The sequence below is a fragment of the Oncorhynchus keta genome, chromosome 27, assembly GCF_023373465.1.
Source record: "Oncorhynchus keta strain PuntledgeMale-10-30-2019 chromosome 27, Oket_V2, whole genome shotgun sequence".
Lineage (NCBI taxonomy): Eukaryota > Metazoa > Chordata > Actinopteri > Salmoniformes > Salmonidae > Oncorhynchus > Oncorhynchus keta.
In genome coordinates this window covers 47540301-47560352 of record NC_068447.1, presented here as the reverse complement: position 1 = coordinate 47560352, position 20052 = coordinate 47540301, and the positions used below count along the sequence as shown (strand labels likewise).

Below are 20052 nucleotides of genomic sequence, written 5' to 3'. Positions count from 1 at the left end.
CTTCGATAGCCAAGTTAACAAACAAATCATCGACCATTTCGAATCCCACCGTACCTTCTCCGCTATGCAATCTGGTTTCCGAGCTGGTCACGGCTGCACCTCAGCCACGCTCAAGGTCCTAAACGATATCATAACCGCCATTGATAAAAGACAATACTGTGCAGCCGTATTTCGACTGTCAATCGTCACATTCTCATCGGCAGACTCAGTAGCCTCAGTTTCTCAAGTGACTGCCTTGCCTGGTTCATCAACTACTTCTCAGACGGAGTTCAGTGTGTCAAATCGGAGGGCCTGTTGTCCGGACCTCTGGCAGTTTCTATGGGGGTGCCACAGGGTTCAGTTCTCGGGCCGACTTTTCTCTGTATATATCAATGATGTTGCTCTTGCTACGGGTGATTCTCTGATCCACCTCTACGCAGACGACACCATTCTGTACTTCTGGCCCTTCCTTGGACACTGTGCTATCTAACCTCCAAACGAGCTTCAATGCCATACAACACTCCTTCCGTGTCCTCCAACTGCTCTTAAACGCTAGTAAAACCCCACCTCTTCAAGGAATACCTAGGATAGGGTAAGTAATCCTTCTCACCCCCTAAAAAGATTTAGATGCACTATTGTAAAGTGGCTGTTCCACTGGATGTCATAAGGTGTATGCACCAATTTGTAAGTCGCTCTGGATAAGAGCGTCTGCTAAATGACTTAAATGTAAATGTAAATGTAAAACCAAATGCATGCTTTTCAACCGATCGCTGCCTGCACTCGCACGCCCGACTATCATCACCACCTTGGATGGTTCCGACCTAGAATATGTGGACATCTATAAGTACCTAGGTGTGTGGCTAGACTGTAAACTCTCCTTCCAGACTCATATCAAACATCTCCAATCTAAAATCAAATATAGAGTCAGCTTTCTATTTCGCAACAAAGCCTCCTTCACTTATGCCGCCAAACTTACCCTAGAAAAATTACTATCCTACCAATCCTCGACTTCGGCGATGTCATCTACAAAATAGCTTCCAGTACTCTAATCAGAAAACTCGATGCAGTTTATCACAGTGCCATCCATATTGTTACTAAAGCACCTTATACCACCCACCACTGCGACCTGTATGCTCTAGTCGGCTGGCCCTCGCTACATATTCGTCGCCAGCAGGTGTATCTCACTGATCATCCCTAAAGCCAACACCTCATTTGGCCGCCTTTCCTTCCAGTTCTCTGCTGCCTGTGACTGGAACGAATTGCAAAAATCGCTGAAGTTGGAGACTTTTTATCTCCCTCACCAATTTTAAACATCTGCTATCTGAGCAGCTAACCGATCGCTGCAGCTGTACATAGTCCATCGGGAAATAGCCCACCCAATTTATCTACCTCATCCCCAAACAGTTTTTATTTATTTACTTTTGTGCTCTTTTGCACACCAGTATCTCTACCTGCACATGACCATCTGATCATTTATCACTCCAGTGTCAATCTGCTAAATTGTAATTATTCACCTACCTCCTTATGCCTTTTGCACACAATGTGTATAGACTCTTTTTTTTCTTTTTTTTCTACTGTGTTATTGACTTGTTTATTTGTTTACTCCATGTGTAACTCTGTGTTGTTGTTTGTTCACACTGCTATGCTTTATCTTGGCCAGGTCGCAGTTGTAAATGAGAACTTGGTCTCAACTAGCCTACCTGGTTAAATAAAGGTTAAAACATTTTTTTTTTATTAAATCAGAGCAGCTTACAGATCATTGCACCTGTACATAGGCCACCTGTAAATAGCCCACCCAACTACCTCATCCCCATATTGTTATTATTATTATTTTCCGCTCCTTTGCACCCCAGTATCTCTACTTGCACATTCTTCTTCTGCACATCTATCACTCCAGTGTTTCATTGCTAAATTGTAATTACTTCGCCACTACGGCCAATTTATTGCCTTACCTCCATAATCTTACCTCATTTGCACACACTGTATATAGACTTTTCTATTGCGTTATTGACTGTACGTTTGTTTATTCCATGTGTAACTCTGTGTTGTTTGTGTCGCACTGCTTTGCTTTATCTTGGACAGGTTGCAGTTGTAAATGAGAACTTGTTCTCAACTGGCCTTAAATAAAGGTTAAATTAAAAATAAAAAAAAAACAGGCTCCGGCCTTTCCTATAAGGTTTTATGTAGTTGATAAATTAGATATCTATGAGCACTCCTCATATCTGTTCTTACAGTACCCTCTGTTTTGAAAGAACCCTTTTTGTTTTGTTTATAAAGCCTCCCCTTCTCGTAGTTTAACTGTTTAAACAGCCCTGATAACTTGTCAGATGACCCAACAAGAGACTGACTAAAGGTTTCAGAGGGAGAAAACTGAGGGAACTACGCATTGATGTGAAAAATGAGTTGTGTCTGTTCATTTGAGTGTGTGTATGAGAGAGTATGTGACAGTGAGAGCTCCTTGCCGGGCCCCTGCTGTTGATTGGCTGTAATTAGTAATCATCATCATCTCCTCACCCCTCTGGAGTCCTCCCTGCTGCCGTATCACACACTTGCTCTCAAACACATACAGGCACGCACTTTCTGTCACAGACACACAGTCGCACGCACGCACACACACTCTCTCTCTTACTCTCTCGGCCATCACGCACACAGGCAACGTCAGATGGTGATGTGATCTAAGGGCCTTTGGTTACCCCGCTCATCCTTGGCTCCAGCTCCCCTTTCAAGTTCCCTCGGGCTCCTGGGCCACTTCCTCTGAGTAGGAGAGGCTCATTTATGAACCATGCGTACGTACAAAATATACCCCAAAATGTGCGTGTACAAGTTGTCATTTATAAAAAACTGAACTGTCCTTTCCTCCACGCAAACTTTAGACCATGCATACACACACCTTCTAGTGCTTGAAGCATTGTATTGAAATAAGGCTTAACTATTTTGTGCAAATGGCAGATAAGATGCAGCCATTTGCTGTTAGTGAGAATAGTGAAAATCAAGTTGGAATCTAAAATAAGACACAGGAATCTATTACCTATTTATTTTCATAACCATTGCAGAGTAAATTCTTCACCTTTTCTGTCCATGATGGGCTCATATTCCTGAAGTAAGTTATACAACAAATTACCATGGCCATTCTTCATTGAATTGGGTCTATGTAAATATATAGGCTATGTATTTCAAGGTTTGATGTATGTGATCCCATAGGCACCGGATAAGACACCGGATAAGACAGGAGAAATACTCCAGATATAACAGACTACCCCTAGCCCCCCGACACAAACTACTGCATCATAAATACTGGAGGCTGAGACAGGGGGGGTCAGGGGACACTGTGGCCCCACCCGATGATACCCCCGGACAGGGCCAAACAGGCAGGATATAACCCCACCCACTTTGCCAAAGCACAGCCCCCACACCAATAGAGGGATATCTTCAACTCTGAACTTACCATCCTGAGACGAGGCCGAGTACAGCCCACAAAGATCTCCACCACGGCACAGGGGGGGGCAAACCCGGACAGGTAGATCACATCAGTGACGCACCCCTCCTAGGGACGGCATGGAAGAGCATCAGTAGGCCAGTGATTCAGCCCCTGTAATAGGGTTAGAGGCAGAGAATCCCAGTGGAGAGAGGGGTACCGGCCAGGCAGAGACAGCAAGGGCGGTTCGTTGCTCCAGTGCCTTTCCATTCACCTTCACACTCCTGGGCCAGACTACACTCAATCATAGGACCTACAGATGAGATGAGTCTTCAATAAAGACTTAAAGGTTGAGACTGAGTCTGCGTCTCTCACATGGGTAGGCAGGTCATTCCATAAAAATGGAGCTCTATAGGAGAAAGCCCTGCCTCCAGCAGTTTGCTTAGAAATTCTAGGGACAATTAGGAAGCTTGCGTCTTGTGACCATAGCATACATGTAAGTATGTACGGCAGGACCAAGTATAAACACCATGGAACCACGCAGCTGTCATACCACTCAGGAAGGAGACATGTTCTGTCTCCTAGAGATGAACGTACTTTGGTGCGAAAAGTGCAAATCAATCCCAGAAGAACAGCAAAGGACCTTGTGAAGATGCTGGAGGAAACAGATACAAAAGTATCTATATCCACAGTAAAATTAGTCCTATATCGACATAACCTGAAAGGCCGCTCAGCAAGGAAGAAGCCACTGCTCCAAAACCGCCATTAAAAAAAGCCAGACTACGGTTTGCAACTGCACATGGGGACAAAGATTGTATTTTTGGGAGAAATGTCCTCTGGTCTGATGAAACAAAAAAAGAACTGTTTGGTCATAATGACCATCGTTATGTTTGGAGGAAAACGGGGGAGGCTTGCAAGCCGAAGAACACCATCCCAACCATGAAGCACGACGGTGGCAGCATCATGTTGTGGGGGGTGCTTTGATGCAGGAGGGACTGGTGTACTTCACAACATAGATGGCTTCATGAGGTTGGAAAATTATGTGCATATATTGAAACAACATCTCAAGACATCAGTCAGGAAGTTAAAGCTTGGTCACAAGTGGGTCTTCCAAATGGACAATGACCCCAAGCATGCTTCCAAAGTTGTGGCAAAATGGCTTAAGGACAAGAAAGTCAAGGTATTGGAGTGGCCATCTCAAAGCCCTGAACTCAATCCTATAGAAAATGTGTGGGCCGGACTGAAAAGGAGTGTGCGAGTTACACCAGCTCTGTCAGGAGGAATGGCCTAAAATTCACCCAACCTATTGTGGGAAACTTGTGGAAGGCTACCCAACATTTTTGACCCAAGTTAAACAATTTAAAGGCAATGCTACCAAATACTAATTGAGTGTAACTTCTGACTCACTGGGAATGTGATAAATCACTCTACTATTATTCTGACATTTCACATTTTTTAAAATAAAGTGGTGATCCTAACTAACCTAAGACAGGGAATTTTTACTAGGATTAAATGTATTTGGCTAAGGTGTATGTAAACCTCTGACTTCAACTGTACATAAAGTGCTTTCATTTCTAAACGTTAAAACAGATATGTATGAAAATACCCTCAAATAAAAGTGGACATTCTGTAGCCTACTGTCGCCTGAAATGAAACATTTGATCTCAAATCCAAAATGCTGGATGGAGTATAGAGCCAAATAAAAATGTCAAGCTTCACTGTCCAAATACATATGGAGGGGAGTGTATATAAAACACAAAGATTATGTTTTTTTGAACAATGTAAGGTCCTCAGTTGACTATTGCATGACTGAGAAGGACTGGAAAACCATGGAAACGAACCACATGTGAACCCTTACTCACTCTGCAGGGCCCAGTGAATCACCCACTAACAATATTGATAGGCTCACCCTTCCTTCCGCCGTCATATTTTTTCTCTCCTGCTTTTCTCTCTTTTTCTCTATTTTATTCATATGATATACAGTATCCGTCAAAAGTTGACACACCTACTCATTCAAGGGTTTTTCTTTATTTAAAAAAAAACAATTTTCTACATTGTAGAATAATAGTGAAAATGTCAAAACTATGAAATAACACATATGGAATCATAACCAAAAAAGTGTTAAAACAAGTCAAAATATATTTTATATACTTCAAAGTAGCCACCCTTTGCCTTGATGACAGCTTTGCACACTCTTGGCATTCTCTCAAGCAGCGAATGCATTTCCAACAGTCTTGGAGTTCCCACATAAATGCTGAGCACTTGTTGGCTGCTTTTCTTTCACTCAGCGGTCCAACTCATCCCAAACCATCTCAATTGGGTTGAGGTTGGGTGATTGTGGAGGCCAGGTCATCTGATGCAGCACTCCATCACTCTCCTTGGTCATATAGCCCTTACACAGCCTGGAGGTGTGTTTTGGGTCATTATCCTGTTGAAAAACAAATGATAGTCCAACTATGCTGGTTAAGTGTGCCTTGAATTCTAAATAAATCACAGACAGTGTCACCAGCAAAGCACCATCACACCTCCTCCTCCATGCTTCACGGTGGGAACCACACATGCGGAGATCATCCGGTCACCTACTCTGCGTCTCACAAAGACACAGCGGTTGGACCCAAAAATCCAAAATTTGTACTCATCAGACCCAAGGACAGATTTCCACCAGTCCATTGCTCGTGTTTCTTGGCCCAAGCAAGTATTCTTCTTATTGGTGTCCTTTAGTAGTGGTTTCTTTGCAGCAATTCCACCATGAAGGCCTGATTCATGCAGTCTCCTCTGAACAGTTGATTTTTTTTTTTTTTTACCTTTTATTTAACTAGGCAAGTCAGTTAAGAACAAATTCTTATTTTCAATGACGGCCTAGGAACAGTTAACTGCCTGTTCAGGGGCAGAACAACAGATGTGTTCCTTGTCAGCTCGGGATTTGAACTTGCAACCTTTCGGTTACTAGTCCAACGCTCTAACCACTAGGCTACCCTGCCGCCCCGATGTTGAGGTGTGTCTGTTACTTGAACTCTGGGAAGCATTTATTTGGCCTCTGCAGCAGAGGTAACTCTGGGTCTTCCTTTCCTGTTGCGGTCCTCATGAGAGCCAGTTTCATCAGAGAGCTTGATGGTTTTTGCGACTGCACTTGAAGAAACTTTAAAAGTTCTTAATCTTCCGCATTGACTGACCTTCATGTTTTAAAGTAATGATGGACTGTCTCTCTTTGCTTATTTGAGCTGTTATTGCCATAATATGGACTTGGTATTTTACCAAATAAGGATATATTCTGTATACCACCCCTACCTTGTCACATCACAACTGATTGGCTCAAACACCTTAAGAAGGAAAGAAATTACACAAATGTACTTTTTTAACAAGGCACACCTGTTAATTGAAATGCATTCCAGGTGACTACCTCATGAAGCTGGTTGAGAGAATGCCAAGAGTGTGTAAAGCTGTCTTCAAGGCAAAGAGTGGCTACTTTGAAGAATCTCAAATATAACATATATTTTGATTTGTTTAACACGGTTTTGGCTACTACATGATTCCATGTGTGTTATTTCACAGTTTTGATATCTTCACTATTATTCTACAATGTACAAATAAAGGAAACACCCTGGAATGGTTAGCTGTCCAAAGCTTTTACTGATACTGTATATTCAACAAAGCCAATAAACAGACAGTGCAACATTTACAAAGATAACGTGTGCATGTCACACCTGGGTCACATAAGTATTTGTTTCCTTTCAAATACGTAATTGCTATTCTGTGACCATCTGGACCAGGCTAGCAGGGACCAGGTAATATTTACCAGACTCCGAAAACAGAAAACGGACTGAAACATGGAGGGACTACCTGAACCTTGTACTTTCTAGAAATGCTCGTTTTCGTCGTCCATTGCAAAATGTTTTTCTACGGTGTGCACTAATGACAGTGTTGTTTGTATTTTATTAGGGCAGCAGCTACTCTTCCTGGGGTCCAAACACATTAAGACACATTACACATAAAACAAAAGATAAAACAGTGTGTGTCTCTTCACAGTCCCTGCTATTCCTTAAGGTGAATTTTTATCTGTTTTTAAAATCTGATTCTACTGCTTGCTTCAGTTACCTGTGTGGAATAGAGTTCCATGTAGTCATGACTTTATGTAGTAATGTGCGCCTCCCATAGTCTGTTCTGGACTTGGGGATTGTGAAGAGACATCTGGTGGCATGTGGGGTATGCATGGGTGTCCGAGCTGTGTGCCAGTAATTTAAATAGACAGCGTGGTGCACTCAGCTTGTCAATACTTCTTACGAAAACAAGTAGTGATGAAGTCAATCTCTCCTCCACTTTGAGCCATGAGAGATTGACATGCATATAATTAATGTTTGCTCTCTATGTACATTTAAGGGCCAGCCGTGCTGCCCTGTTCTGAGCCAATTGTAATTTTCCTAAGTCCCTCTTTGTGGTACCTGACCACACGACTGAACAGTAGTCCAGGTGCAACAAACCTACGGCCTCTAGGACCTGCCTTGTTGATGGTGTTAAGAACGCAGAGCAGTGCTTTATTTTGGACAGACTTTTTGCCATCTTAGCTACTTTTGAATCAACATGTTTTGACCATGAAAGTTTGACAATCCAGGGTTACTCCAAGCAATTTAGTCACCTTAACTTGCTCAATTTCCACATTATTCATTTCGAGATTTAGTTGAGGTTTAGGGTTTGTCCCAAATACAATGCTTTTAGTTTTAGAAATATTTAGGACTAACTTGTTCCTTGCCACACATTCTGAAAATAACTGCAGCTCTTTGTTAAGTGTTGCAGTCAATTCAGTCACTGTAGTAGCTGATATGTATAGTGTTGAGTCATCTGCATACATAGACACACTGGCTTTACTCATGTTGTTAGTAAAGATTTTTAAAAGTAAGGGGCCTAGACAGCTGCCCTGGTGAATTCCTGATTCTACCTGGATTATGTTAGACAGGCTTCCATTAAAGAACACCCTCTGTCTTCTGTTAGACAGGTAACTCTTTATCCACAATATAGCAGGGGGTGTAAATCCATAACACATAAGATTGTCCAGCAGCAGACTATGATCGATAATGTCAAAAGCGCACTGAAGGTTAACAAAACAGCTCCCAATATTGTAATCATCAGTTTCTCTCAGCCAATCATCAGTCATTTGTGTGCTGGGCTTGTTGAATGTCCTTCCCTATAAGCGTCCTGAAAGTCTGTTGTCAATTTGTTTACTGTAAAATAACATTGTATCTGGTCAAACACCATTTTTTCCAAAAGTTTTACTAAGGGTTGGTAACAGGCTGATTGGTCGGCTGTTTGAGCCAATAAAGGGGGGCTTTACTGTTCTTCAGTAGCGGAATGACTTTTGCTTCCCTCCAGGCCTGAGGGCACACACTTTCTAGTAGGCTTAAATTGAAGATGTGGCAAATAGGAGTGGCAATATTGTCTGCTGTTATCCTCCAATTTTCCATTAAAGTTGTTGTGCTCGTCTCCCCATGCAGCTGGAGAAGAAACAGATGGCCCCGCCCTTCAAGCCACAGATCGCAGACGACTATGGCCTGGAGAACTTTGACACCCAGTTCACTAACGAACCAGTGCAGCTAACACCAGACGATGAGTAAGTGAACACCCTCTAAACCGACATGACTAGCCTAACAGAAGACTACGTATTTAATCAAGACTAGATATTTAATGACTATATAGTTTAGATTTAACGAGTCATCAAACTAGTTATGAAGTGTGTATGACCACATATTTTAAACACTAATGTTATAGAGTACTGCAAATAGCTGGTAGTGTTTCAGTGTTCTATAACTAGTGTTATAACTCCGGCGTGTTCCGGAGTTCTAAATTGAGCAGCTGCTGAAAAATGAGCTCCTGTATATATTGAGATTTAAATGTTTTTTTAGAGTGAAGTACATCGAAAAAATCAAGAGAAAACTGCAAGACTCAATAGAAGACAAAACAAGGAACAAACCAAAAAAGACAGGCTTTTGAAAAATTAACTATTTTTCATAACATTGTACAGTTATCTTAGCTAGCTGAATTGCTAGCAGAATTGTTTACTTGTTGCTAAGCAGTTGCTAGGGACTCTCCTGGAAGAAGCTAGCTAGCTTACAAAGAATAACAACAAAAAATATCTAGTTTACAGAAGAAAGGAAGACAAAAGAAGGACAGAAGAAAAAGGAAAAGAAAGAGGACAACAAAGTGAAACAGTCAGCACTTCTATTGCAACTTCGTATTTCGTCGTCCTAACGTAGTCTACACTGCTATCTGCCCAGCAGCTAGCCAGCTAGCAAACGTCCACCGTCTACCGAATAGCAGCACTGTAGAAACTATTACACTCAACTGAACGACTTGATTAGTGTAGTGTTAGCTAGCTACATAGTTGTCTTTGCTGTCTTCATATCCAAGATAATTGTGTAGTTTAGAGCGTGTAGTCTTAGAGTGATTATCTTAATTTACCGAGGTTAGCTAGCCAGCTATTTGTCGTCCTTAACGTAGGAGACACTGCTAGCTAGCCAACAGCAGCCAACGTCTACTGAATAGAACTTCCGCACTCAACAACCCGGTCGCATTCCGCTTCGCTCCACAGGTAGTATCACATTTTCATTTCATTTCATTACAGCACAACGGTTTGATTTGTTTGATCGTAGCTAGCTACATAGCTAGCTACACATCTGTGTATCAAAGATAATTGTGTAGTCTAGAGCGATTTTCTAGGTTAGCTAGCCAGCTATTGTCGTTCTTTTAACGCAACGTAACGTAATCAACACTGCTAGCTAGCCAGCTAGCCCCCGAATAGCAGCACTGTAGAAACTATTACACTCAACGGAACGACTTGATTAGTGTAGTGTCAACAACGCAGCCACTGCCAGCTAGCCTACAAAGTCAACAACGCAGCCACTGCCAGCTAGCCTACTTCAGCAGTACTGTATCATTTTAATCATTTTAGTCAATAAGATTCTTGCTACGTAAGCTTAACTTTCTGAACATTCGAGACGTGTAGTCCACTTGTCATTCCAATCTCCTTGCATTAGCGTAGCCTCTTCTGTAGCCTGTCAACTATGTGTCTGTCTATCCCTGTTCTCTCCTCTCTGCACAGACCATACAAACGCTCCACACCGCGTGGCCGCGGCCACCTAATCTGGTGGTCCCAGCGCGCACGACCCACGTGGAGTTCCAGGTCTCCGGTAGCCTCTGGAACTGCCGATCTGCGGCCAACAAGGCAGAGTTCATCTCAGCCTATGCCTCCCTCCAGTCCTCGACTTCTTGGCACTGACGGAAACATGGATCACCACAGATAACACTGCTACTCCTACTGTTCTCTCTTCGTCCGCCTACGTGTTCTCGCACACCCCGAGAGCTTCTGGTCAGCGGGGTGGTGGCACCGGGATCCTCATCTCTCCCAAGTGGTCATTCTCTCTTTCTCCCCTTACCCATCTGTCTATCGCCTCCTTTGAATTTCATGCTGTCACAGTTACCAGCCCTTTCAAGCTTAACATCCTTATCATTTATCGCCCTCCAGGTCCCCTCGGAGAGTTCATCAATGAGCTTGATGTCTTGATAAGCTCCTTTCCTGAGGACGGCTCACCTCTCACAGTTCTGGGCGACTTTAACCTCCCCACGTCTACCTTTGACTCATTCCTCTCTGCCTCCTTCTTTCCACTCCTTTCCTCTTTTGACCTCACCCTCTCACCTTCCCCCTACTCACAAGGCAGGCAATACGCTCGACCTCATCTTTACTAGATGCTGTTCTTCCACTAACCTCATTGCAACTCCCCTCCAAGTCTCCGACCACTACCTTGTATCCTTTTCCCTCTCGCTCTCATCCAACACTTCCCACACTGCCCCTACTCGGATGGTATCGCGCCGTCCCAACCTTCGCTCTCTCTCCCCCGCTACTCTCTCCTCTTCCATCCTATCATCTCTTCCCTCTGCTCAAACCTTCTCCAACCTATCTCCTGATTCTCCTGATGCTCAACCCTCCTCTCCTCCCTTTCTGCATCCTTTGACTCTCTATGTCCCCTATCTTCCAGGCCAGCTCGGTCCTCCCCTCCCGCTCCGTGGCTCGACGACTCATTGCGAGCTCACAGAACAGGGCTCCGGGCAGCCGAGCGGAAATGGAGGAAAACTCGCCTCCCTGCGGACCTGACATCCTTTCGCTCCCTCCTCTCTACATTTTCCTCCTCTGTCTCTGCTGCTAAAGCCACTTTCTACCACTCTAAATTCCAAGCATCTGCCTCTAACCCTAGGAAGCTCTTTGCCACCTTCTCCTCCCTCCTGAATCCTCCTCCCCCTCCCCCCCCCTCCTCCCTCTCTGCAGATGACTTCGTCAACCATTTTGAAAAGAAGGTCGACGACATCCGATCCTCGTTTGCTAAGTCAAACGACACCGCTGGTTCTGCTCACACTGCCCTACCCTGTGCTCTGACCTCTTTCTCCCCTCTCTCTCCAGATGAAATCTCGCGTCTTGTGACGGCCGGCCGCCCAACAACCTGCCCGCTCGACCCTATCCCCTCCTCTCTTCTCCAGACCATTTCCGGAGACCTTCTCCCTTACCTCACCTCGCTCATCAACTCATCCCTGACCGCTGGCTACGTCCCTTCCGTCTTCAAGAGAGCGAGAGTTGCACCCCTTCTGAAAAAACCTACACTCGATCCCTCCGATGTCAACAACTACAGACCAGTATCCCTTCTTTGTTTTCTCTCCAAAACTCTTGAACGTGCCGTCCTTGGCCAGCTCTCCCGCTATCTCTCTCAGAATGACCTTCTTGATCCAAATCAGTCAGGTTTCAAGACTAGTCATTCAACTGAGACTGCTCTTCTCTGTATCACGGAGACGCTCCGCACTGCTAAAGCGAACTCTCTCTCCTCTGCTCTCATCCTTCTAGACCTATCGGCTGCCTTCGATACTGTGAACCATCAGATCCTCCTCTCCACCCTCTCCGAGTTGGGCATCTCCGGCGCGGCCCACGCTTGGATTGCGTCCTACCTGAGAGGTCGCTCCTACCAGGTGGCGTGGCGAGAATCTGTCTCCTCACCACGCGCTCTCACCACTGGTGTCCCCCAGGGCTCTGTTCTAGGCCCTCTCCTATTCTCGCTATACACCAAGTCACTTGGCTCTGTCATAACCTCACATGGTCTCTCCTATCATTGCTATGCAGACGACGCACAATTAATCTTCTCCTTTCCCCCTTCTGATGACCAGGTGGCGAATCGCATCTCTGCATGTCTGGCAGACATATCAGTGTGGATGACGGATCACCACCTCAAGCTGAACCTCGGCAAGACGGAGCTGCTCTTCCTCCCGGGGAAGGACTGCCCGTTCCATGATCTCGCCATCACGGTTGACAACTCCATTGTGTCCTCCTCCCAGAGCGCTAAGATCCTGGACAACACCCTGTCGTTCTCAACTAACATCAAGGCGGTGGCCCGTTCCTGTAGGTTCATGCTCTACAACATCCGCAGAGTACGACCCTGCCTCACACAGGAAGCGGCGCAGGTCCTAATCCAGGCACTTGTCATCTCCCGTCTGGATTACTGCAACTCGCTGTTGGCTGGGCTCCCTGCCTGTGCCATTAAACCCCTACAACTCATCCAGAACGCCGCAGCCCGTCTGGTGTTCAACCTTCCCAAGTTCTCTCACGTCACCCCGCTCCTCCGCTCTCTCCACTGGCTTCCAGTTGAAGCTCGCATCCGCTACAAGACCATGGTGCTTGCCTACGGAGCTGTGAGGGGAACGGCACCTCAGTACCTCCAGGCTCTGATCAGGCCCTACACCCAAACAAGGGCACTGCGTTCATCAACCTCTGGCCTGCTCGCCTCCCTACCACTGAGGAAGTACAGTTCCCGCTCAGCCCAGTCAAAACTGTTCGCTGCTCTGGCACCCCAATGGTGGAACACACTCCCTCACGACGCCAGGACAGCGGAGTCAATCACCACCTTCCGGAGACACCTGAAACCCCACCTCTTTAAGGAATACCTAGGATAGGATAAAGTAATCCTTCTCACCCCCTTAAAAGATTTAGATGCACTATTGTAAAGTGGCTGTTCCACTGGATGTCATAAGGTGAATGCACCAATTTGTAAGTCGCTCTGGATAAGAGCGTCTGCTAAATGACTTAAATGTAAATGTAAATGTTATAATAACTTGATAACATATGGACGGTTAGTGGATAGGGAAGCTAGACAGGGCAAGGCCAGTTAAACTCTGGGAATGGTGATGGTTGTTGGCCAGTAGGGGGCACTCCTCTCTCAGGACCAGTCCAATCCAGTCTGTCACCGCTGTACCATAAGGGATTGGAGACTGGAGTCTGAGACTAGGGACCTATACAGGAACAACCCCTAGCCCCTACCCACTTTGAGACACTTGATTCATTACGTTTAAACAATATGGTGAAAATTCAACCTATAGCCTATTGGCTAGGTTGAGCTGTCTATATATTCCTTACACATATCAAAACATCTCATATCTCCACAAGTGTCTAGGGTTGGCTAGGCACTAGGGGTTGTTTCTAGACCGAGTCTATACAGGGTTTTTTAACGTGTGACTCATTTTACTGCCCCTTTGTGGCTCCATGGATATCTACACTGATTATACCAAGCATTAGGAACACCTTCCTAATATTGTGTTGTCCCCCCTTTTGCCCTCGAACAGCCTCAATTAGTAGGGAGAATGGACTCTACAAGGCAAGGTGTCGAAAGTTTTCCACAGGGATGCTGGCCCATGTTGACTCCAATGCTTACCACAGTTGTGTCAATTTGGCTTGATGACCTTTGGGTGGTGGACCATTCTTGATACACACAGGAAGCTGTTGAGCATGAAAAACCCAGCAGTGTTGCAGTTCTTGACACAAACTGGTGTACCTGACAACTACTACCATACCCCATTCAAAGGCACTTACAGTCTTGTCCATTAACCCTCTGAATGGCACGCATACACAATCCATGTCTCAATTGTCTTAAGGCTTAAAAAACCTTATTTAACCTGTCTCCTCCCCTTCATCTACACTGATTGAAGTGGATTTAACAGGTGACATCAATAAGGGATCATAGACTGACCAGGTGAAAGCTATGTCATGGAAAGAGCAGGTTCTTAATGTTTTGTATACTCAGTGCATAACGGTCATTCAAAGTCATCAATTTTTTTTATTTTTATCAATAGTCTATGATAGTAGTGGTGAAGATCTTCAATATCTTAAAATTGAACAACCAGAGAGCATTCACCACCTGAGAATCTGCAACATAAGTGTCAACATCTTATATTGTAACAGCTATCCACATTTCTTCAGTCTGTTTGCGAGTGGTACTATGCAACGTCCCCGACTCAATGTTTTTGAAAAAAATTGTCTTCAATGAGAAAAAGAAAATGCCCTTGGTTCCAACAATGACTTCTTTCTCCAGTGTATACGCCATGTTTTGATCAATGTGGACATGTTGTCCACGGGGGCTTTGACAGAATCCTTGTTTTAGATTAACTTAAAAAGAATGGGCTGAAAAGATTTGGCATAGCAACAGAGGTGGCTGCTGTCCTACCGAGGGGCTCTGTAGCCAGAGTATGACAAACAAGCCAGGCTTTTCTCCACGGCTGCAGGAAACTATTCCAATGTGGCTTTGCAGGCGGTGCCAATAGATATTACTGGGCTGAAGTTTTTCAACATTTTCATTCAAATCAAATCCAATTTTATTTGTCACATGCGCCAAATACAACAGGTGTAGGTAGGCCTTACAGTGAAATGCTTACTTACAAGCCCTGAACCAACAATGCTGTTTTAAGAAAATACCCCCAAAAAAGTAAGAGATAAGAATAACAAATAATTAAGAGCAGCAGTAAATAACAATAGCGGGGATATATACAGGGGGTATGGGTACCAGTGTTGAGGTAATATGTACATGTAGGTAGAGTTATTAAAGTGACTGTGCATAGATACTAACAGAGAGTAGCAGCAGTGTAGAAGCAGGGGAGCAATGCAAATTGTCTGGGTAGCCATTTTATTAGCTGTTCAGGAGTCTTATGGCTTGGGGGTAGAAGCTGTTCAGAAGCCTCTTGAACATAGACTTGGTGCTCCGGTACCGCTTGCCGTGTGGTAGCAGAGAGAACAGTCTATGACTAGGGTGACTGGAGTCTGGCCATTTTTAGCTCTTTCCTCTGCCCCCGCCTGGTACAGAGACCCTGGATGGCTGGAAACTTGGCCCTGGTGATGTACTGGGCCGTACGCACTACCCTCTGTAGTTCCTTGCGGTCGGAGGCCGAGCAGTTGCCATACCAGGCAGTGATGCAACCCGTCAGGATGCTCTCGATGGTGCAGCTGTAGAACGTTTTGAGGATCTGAGGACCTATGACATCTTTTCAGTCTCCTGAGGGGGAATAGGTTTTGGTGTGCCCTCTTCACGACTGTCTTGGTGTGTTTGGACCATGATAGCTTGTAGGTGAAGTGGACACCAAGGAACTTGAAGCTCTCAACCTGCTCCACTACAGCCCCTTCGACGATAATGGGGGCGTGCTCGGTCCTCCTTTTCCTTTTGTCCACAATCATCTCCTTTGTCTTGATCACGTTGAGGGAGAGGTTGTTGTCCTTGCACCACACGGTCACCTCCTTATAGGCTGTCTCATCGTTGTCTGTGATCAGTGCTGTTGCTGTTGTGTCAACAGCAAACTTAATGATGGTGTTGGAGTCGTGTCTGGCCATGCAGTCATGAGTGAACAGGGAGTACAGGAGGTGACTGAGCAGGCACCCCTGAGGGACCCCCGTGTTAAGGATCAGCGTGGTGGATGTGTTGTTACCTACCCTTACCACCTGGGGGCGGCCCATCAGGAAGTCCAGGATCCAGTTGCAGGGAGGTGTTTAGTCCCAGGGTCCTTAGCTTAGTGATGAACTTTGAGGGCACTATGGTGTTGAACGCTAAGCTGTAGTCAATTAATAGCATTCTCACATACGTGATCCTTTTGTCCAGGTGTGAAAGGGCAGTGTAACAGAGATTGCATCATCTGTGGATCTGCAGTATGCAAATTGGAGTGGGTCTAGGGTTTCTGGGATGAAACGTGGGTATTACAGACTCAGTGTTACATGCCTCGAAGCGAGCATAGAAGTTATTTAGCTCGTCTGGTAGACTCGTGTCACTGGGCAGCTCTCTCGGCTGTGCTTCCCTTTGTAGTCTGTAATAGTTTGCAAGCCCTGCCACATCCGCGAGCGTCGGAGCCGGTGCAGTACGAGTCGATCTTAGTCCTGTATTGTTTGCCTGTTTGATGGTTCGTTGGAGGGCATAGCGGGATTTCTTATAAGTTTCCGGGTTAGAGTCCCGCTCCTTGAAAGCGGCAGCTCTACCCTTTAGCTCAGTGCTAATGTTGCCTGTAATCCATGGCTTCTGGTTGGGGTATGTACGTACAGTCACTGTGGGTACACTTATTGATAAAGCCAGTGACTGATGTGGTGTACTCCTCAATGCCATCGGAAGAATCCCGGAACATATTGCAGTCTGTGATAGCAAAATTAAATGATACATTGTGGACTAATTTCATGTTAAGGCTCGATGTTTGTTTGTTTTCTATCCATTCAGCTTTCTATATAAATATATTGGCAATCAGATGCCATACAAATCAGAAGAAAAAGGCTGAGAACAATGCAAATTCTAGGCACTTCGAGGAACATACAGTTTTCAGAATACTTGGAAACTGTGGTCCATAAGTCTATATACGTTTTTCATTTTTAAGTCAATTTGAACTTCAAATTCTGTATCCTGCCTGCCTTTGTCTGTTTCGACCTCTAACACAGTCCCATCATCTATCCATCTACCCTCAGTATAAGCCCACATTATCTCTTGGGTTCTGACAGCCGAGGTGTCTATACTGAGGTGTGTCAGATCAACCAGAGCTGCACCTCTCATCTCATTAGGGCCAACTGGGGGCTCACCCACTTGTCTGGAGTAATTTGCTGCGGGATTTGAGGTTTGCTGTGACAGTCTGCGGGGTTTAGCGTTGGGGAGGAGAAAGAGGTGAAGGGGGATTGTGAGTTGGCAGCTCTGCCAGTTCAATGGGAGAAGAGATCTCAAGCAGGCTTCAAACGCCATGGCATGGCAGCCCCACAGCACTTCAAAAGGAGAGACGCGATGCCTCTCTCTCTCTCTCCCTTTTTCTCTGTGTCGCTCAGGAGAGAGGGGTGATGTCGCCCACTCCTGCCGAACGGGAGAGGGAGTGATGTAAATCACGCCCCCTCCTCTTCTGTGATGGGTTTGGCAGACGAAAAAAGAAAAGTGCGAGAGAGAGTGAGTGGGAGGGAGGGAGAAAATGGGTAAACCCTCCTTGTTTGGATTTACTTTGCTGCATTACAAAACCCTAGCTTCCTGAGAGCCCTTGCCAAGGAGCTAGGAGAGAGGGTGAGAGAGAGGATTTCATTTGCTTTTGCCAGCGCCGTGACTTCACCAGTCTTGGAAATGGCGAGTACGGCGAGACCCAAAGCAATAAGGATTCAGTCTTTTCTATGTTCTATGGCTAGCCACAGAGATTCAAAGGCTTTATTTTTTTGTCTATAGACAGGGACGAAATGTTTTTAAATCCCTGGATCTGTATTGTAGGTAGAGTGAGGAGGTTGATTGGATTGGTTCCGTCCCACTTTGTTATATGAATGCTGTGTGTGTGTGGGCACCACCATGAAATACAAGGCTGTCTTGTCTGTCTTTCTTCCCTTGAGCCCCCTCTCTCTCAGCTCCCAGTTCTGACAACCTTTTTCCCCCTCTTATAATTTTCTTTCTCCCTTTCCTCCTCTCACTTGGTTCTCTCTCTTTCTCCCCCGCGCTCTCGTTCTCTGTGTTGCTCGCTCTCTCCCTCTCTCCGCATCTGGTAGCACTTTTAAGCTGTCTCTGGAAAAAAGGCAACATTTGTGCTAGTGAGCACTCTTGTTTGTTTTGGTTGTGTCCCAAATGTTCCCTCCTCGCTCTGTTTCTCTTTTGTGGTCTTGTGCCTTTCCCCTCCTTTTCTCACCGCCTCAAGTTTGCTGCTACTCGCTGACTTCACTCAATGTTATCTAGCTAGCAGCACCCAAGTGTGCTCACAGATAGAATATCCATCGATCATTTTAGACTGTTTGTATAATTTTAGTTGAATCTTACAGATTGCATTTTCTGGGTGTTGAATGGGATTCTAGAGGCATGGTGGTCTGTTTGTCTGGATCTAGATTACAATGAGCTGGAGATGAGGCTTCTCCTTAAAACTGGTCTAGGATCATCTCTACCAACATTAAACCTCACCTCAGCCATTACAGGCAAAATAACCACAACCAAACAGGACCAGCGTTTAAAGACAACCTACATCTCCAGTACGGAAGCCTCTCTATTCCTCTCTCTTTCCAAGAGGCCTCCTTCCTGCGGCTCCACCCTACCCTCCCGGGGAGTGCGGTCAGCCTTCTTTACTACGGCAGATGAGGGTTGCGTCTCAAATGGCACCCTATTCCCTATATAGTGCACTACTTTTGACAGGGCTCTGGTCAAAAGTAGTGAATTATAACAGGAATAGGGTGCCATTTGAGATGCAGAGGAACAACATGTTGCTGTTGTTGGAGAAGCAGCTGCAGCAGAAGCTACGCTCTCAGAGTAGTACATTTATTTTTACACAGCCACTCCAAACCAGTCACACGGTTCACTTCATTTATAGATGATTACCGCTTTGTTAATGGAACCAACCGGGGGCTCAGCTGGGGAGAGAGTAATAGGCACAGGGAGAGTTCACTGATGAAGCAACAACATCCTGATCTTTCTTCTACGTTCTCACATTGTGCAAAGGGACGTTTTTTTGCTGGGGTTTAATGGTAGATTGTGTGTTAGAACAGTGGCGAGGTTGTTTGAACATTGCTGGCTTGAAATAAATGTAAGCTACTAGGTGGATCATAGCCTTCCTCATTGGCGCCCTAGTAACGATGTCCATGTTTGACTTGAAATAGGACTATTCTCACCCGACTGCCAAAGATTCCCTATGAATAGGAGAGCTGTAAAGGTAGCTCCTGAAGTACTGCACTAGCATGTCTATACCCTTTAAAGACGCTCTCCAGAACTCTGGCGACTACTACGCATTTTTTAAGCATCCCGCTTTGGGCTGGATGTGTCAATGTGTAGTTCAAACATGCATAATCTACGAGAAGAATTACTGTCTTACCTCAATTAGCCACGAAATCCCTAGTCTGAAAGCAACTGTTTTTCTGGAAGCTGTGCTGCGCTACATTTCCCCCCTCGTGGGCCAGCCCCCTAGCAATTCAAGTTTAACCAATGGCTTCAGCACTTCACCATTTGAGTGACAGCTAACAAGAGGCACATCATGCACCCACAACAGAGCAAGAGAGAATGCAACATACAGTACCAGTCAAAAGTTTGGACACACCTACTCATTCCAGGGTTTTTCTTTATTTTTACTATTTTCTACATTGTAGAATAATAGTGAAGACATCAAAGTGATGAAATAACACACTGCCCCAACACACCTCCAGGCTGTGTAAGGGCTATTTGACCAAGAAGGAGTTAGATGGAGTGCTGCATCAGATGACCTGGCCTCCACAATCAGCACATGTGGGAACTCCTTTAACTTCTCTGGGATATGTGGGACGGTAGCGTCCCATCTCGCCAACAGCCATTGAAACTGCTGGGCGCCAAATTCAAAACAACTGAAATCACATAATTAAAATTCCT

The 20052-nt window shown here is 45.2% G+C and overlaps 1 protein-coding gene across 1 annotated transcript in view; it reads left to right on the top strand.

Moving 5' to 3' along the window:
- LOC118360221 (protein kinase C zeta type) overlaps positions 1-20052 on the top strand; it is a 167805-nt gene that overhangs the window by 139931 nt on the left and 7822 nt on the right. The window contains 1 exon segment of the mRNA XM_035739493.2: positions 8881-8996. Within this exon segment, the coding sequence (XP_035595386.2) occupies positions 8881-8996 (116 nt within the window).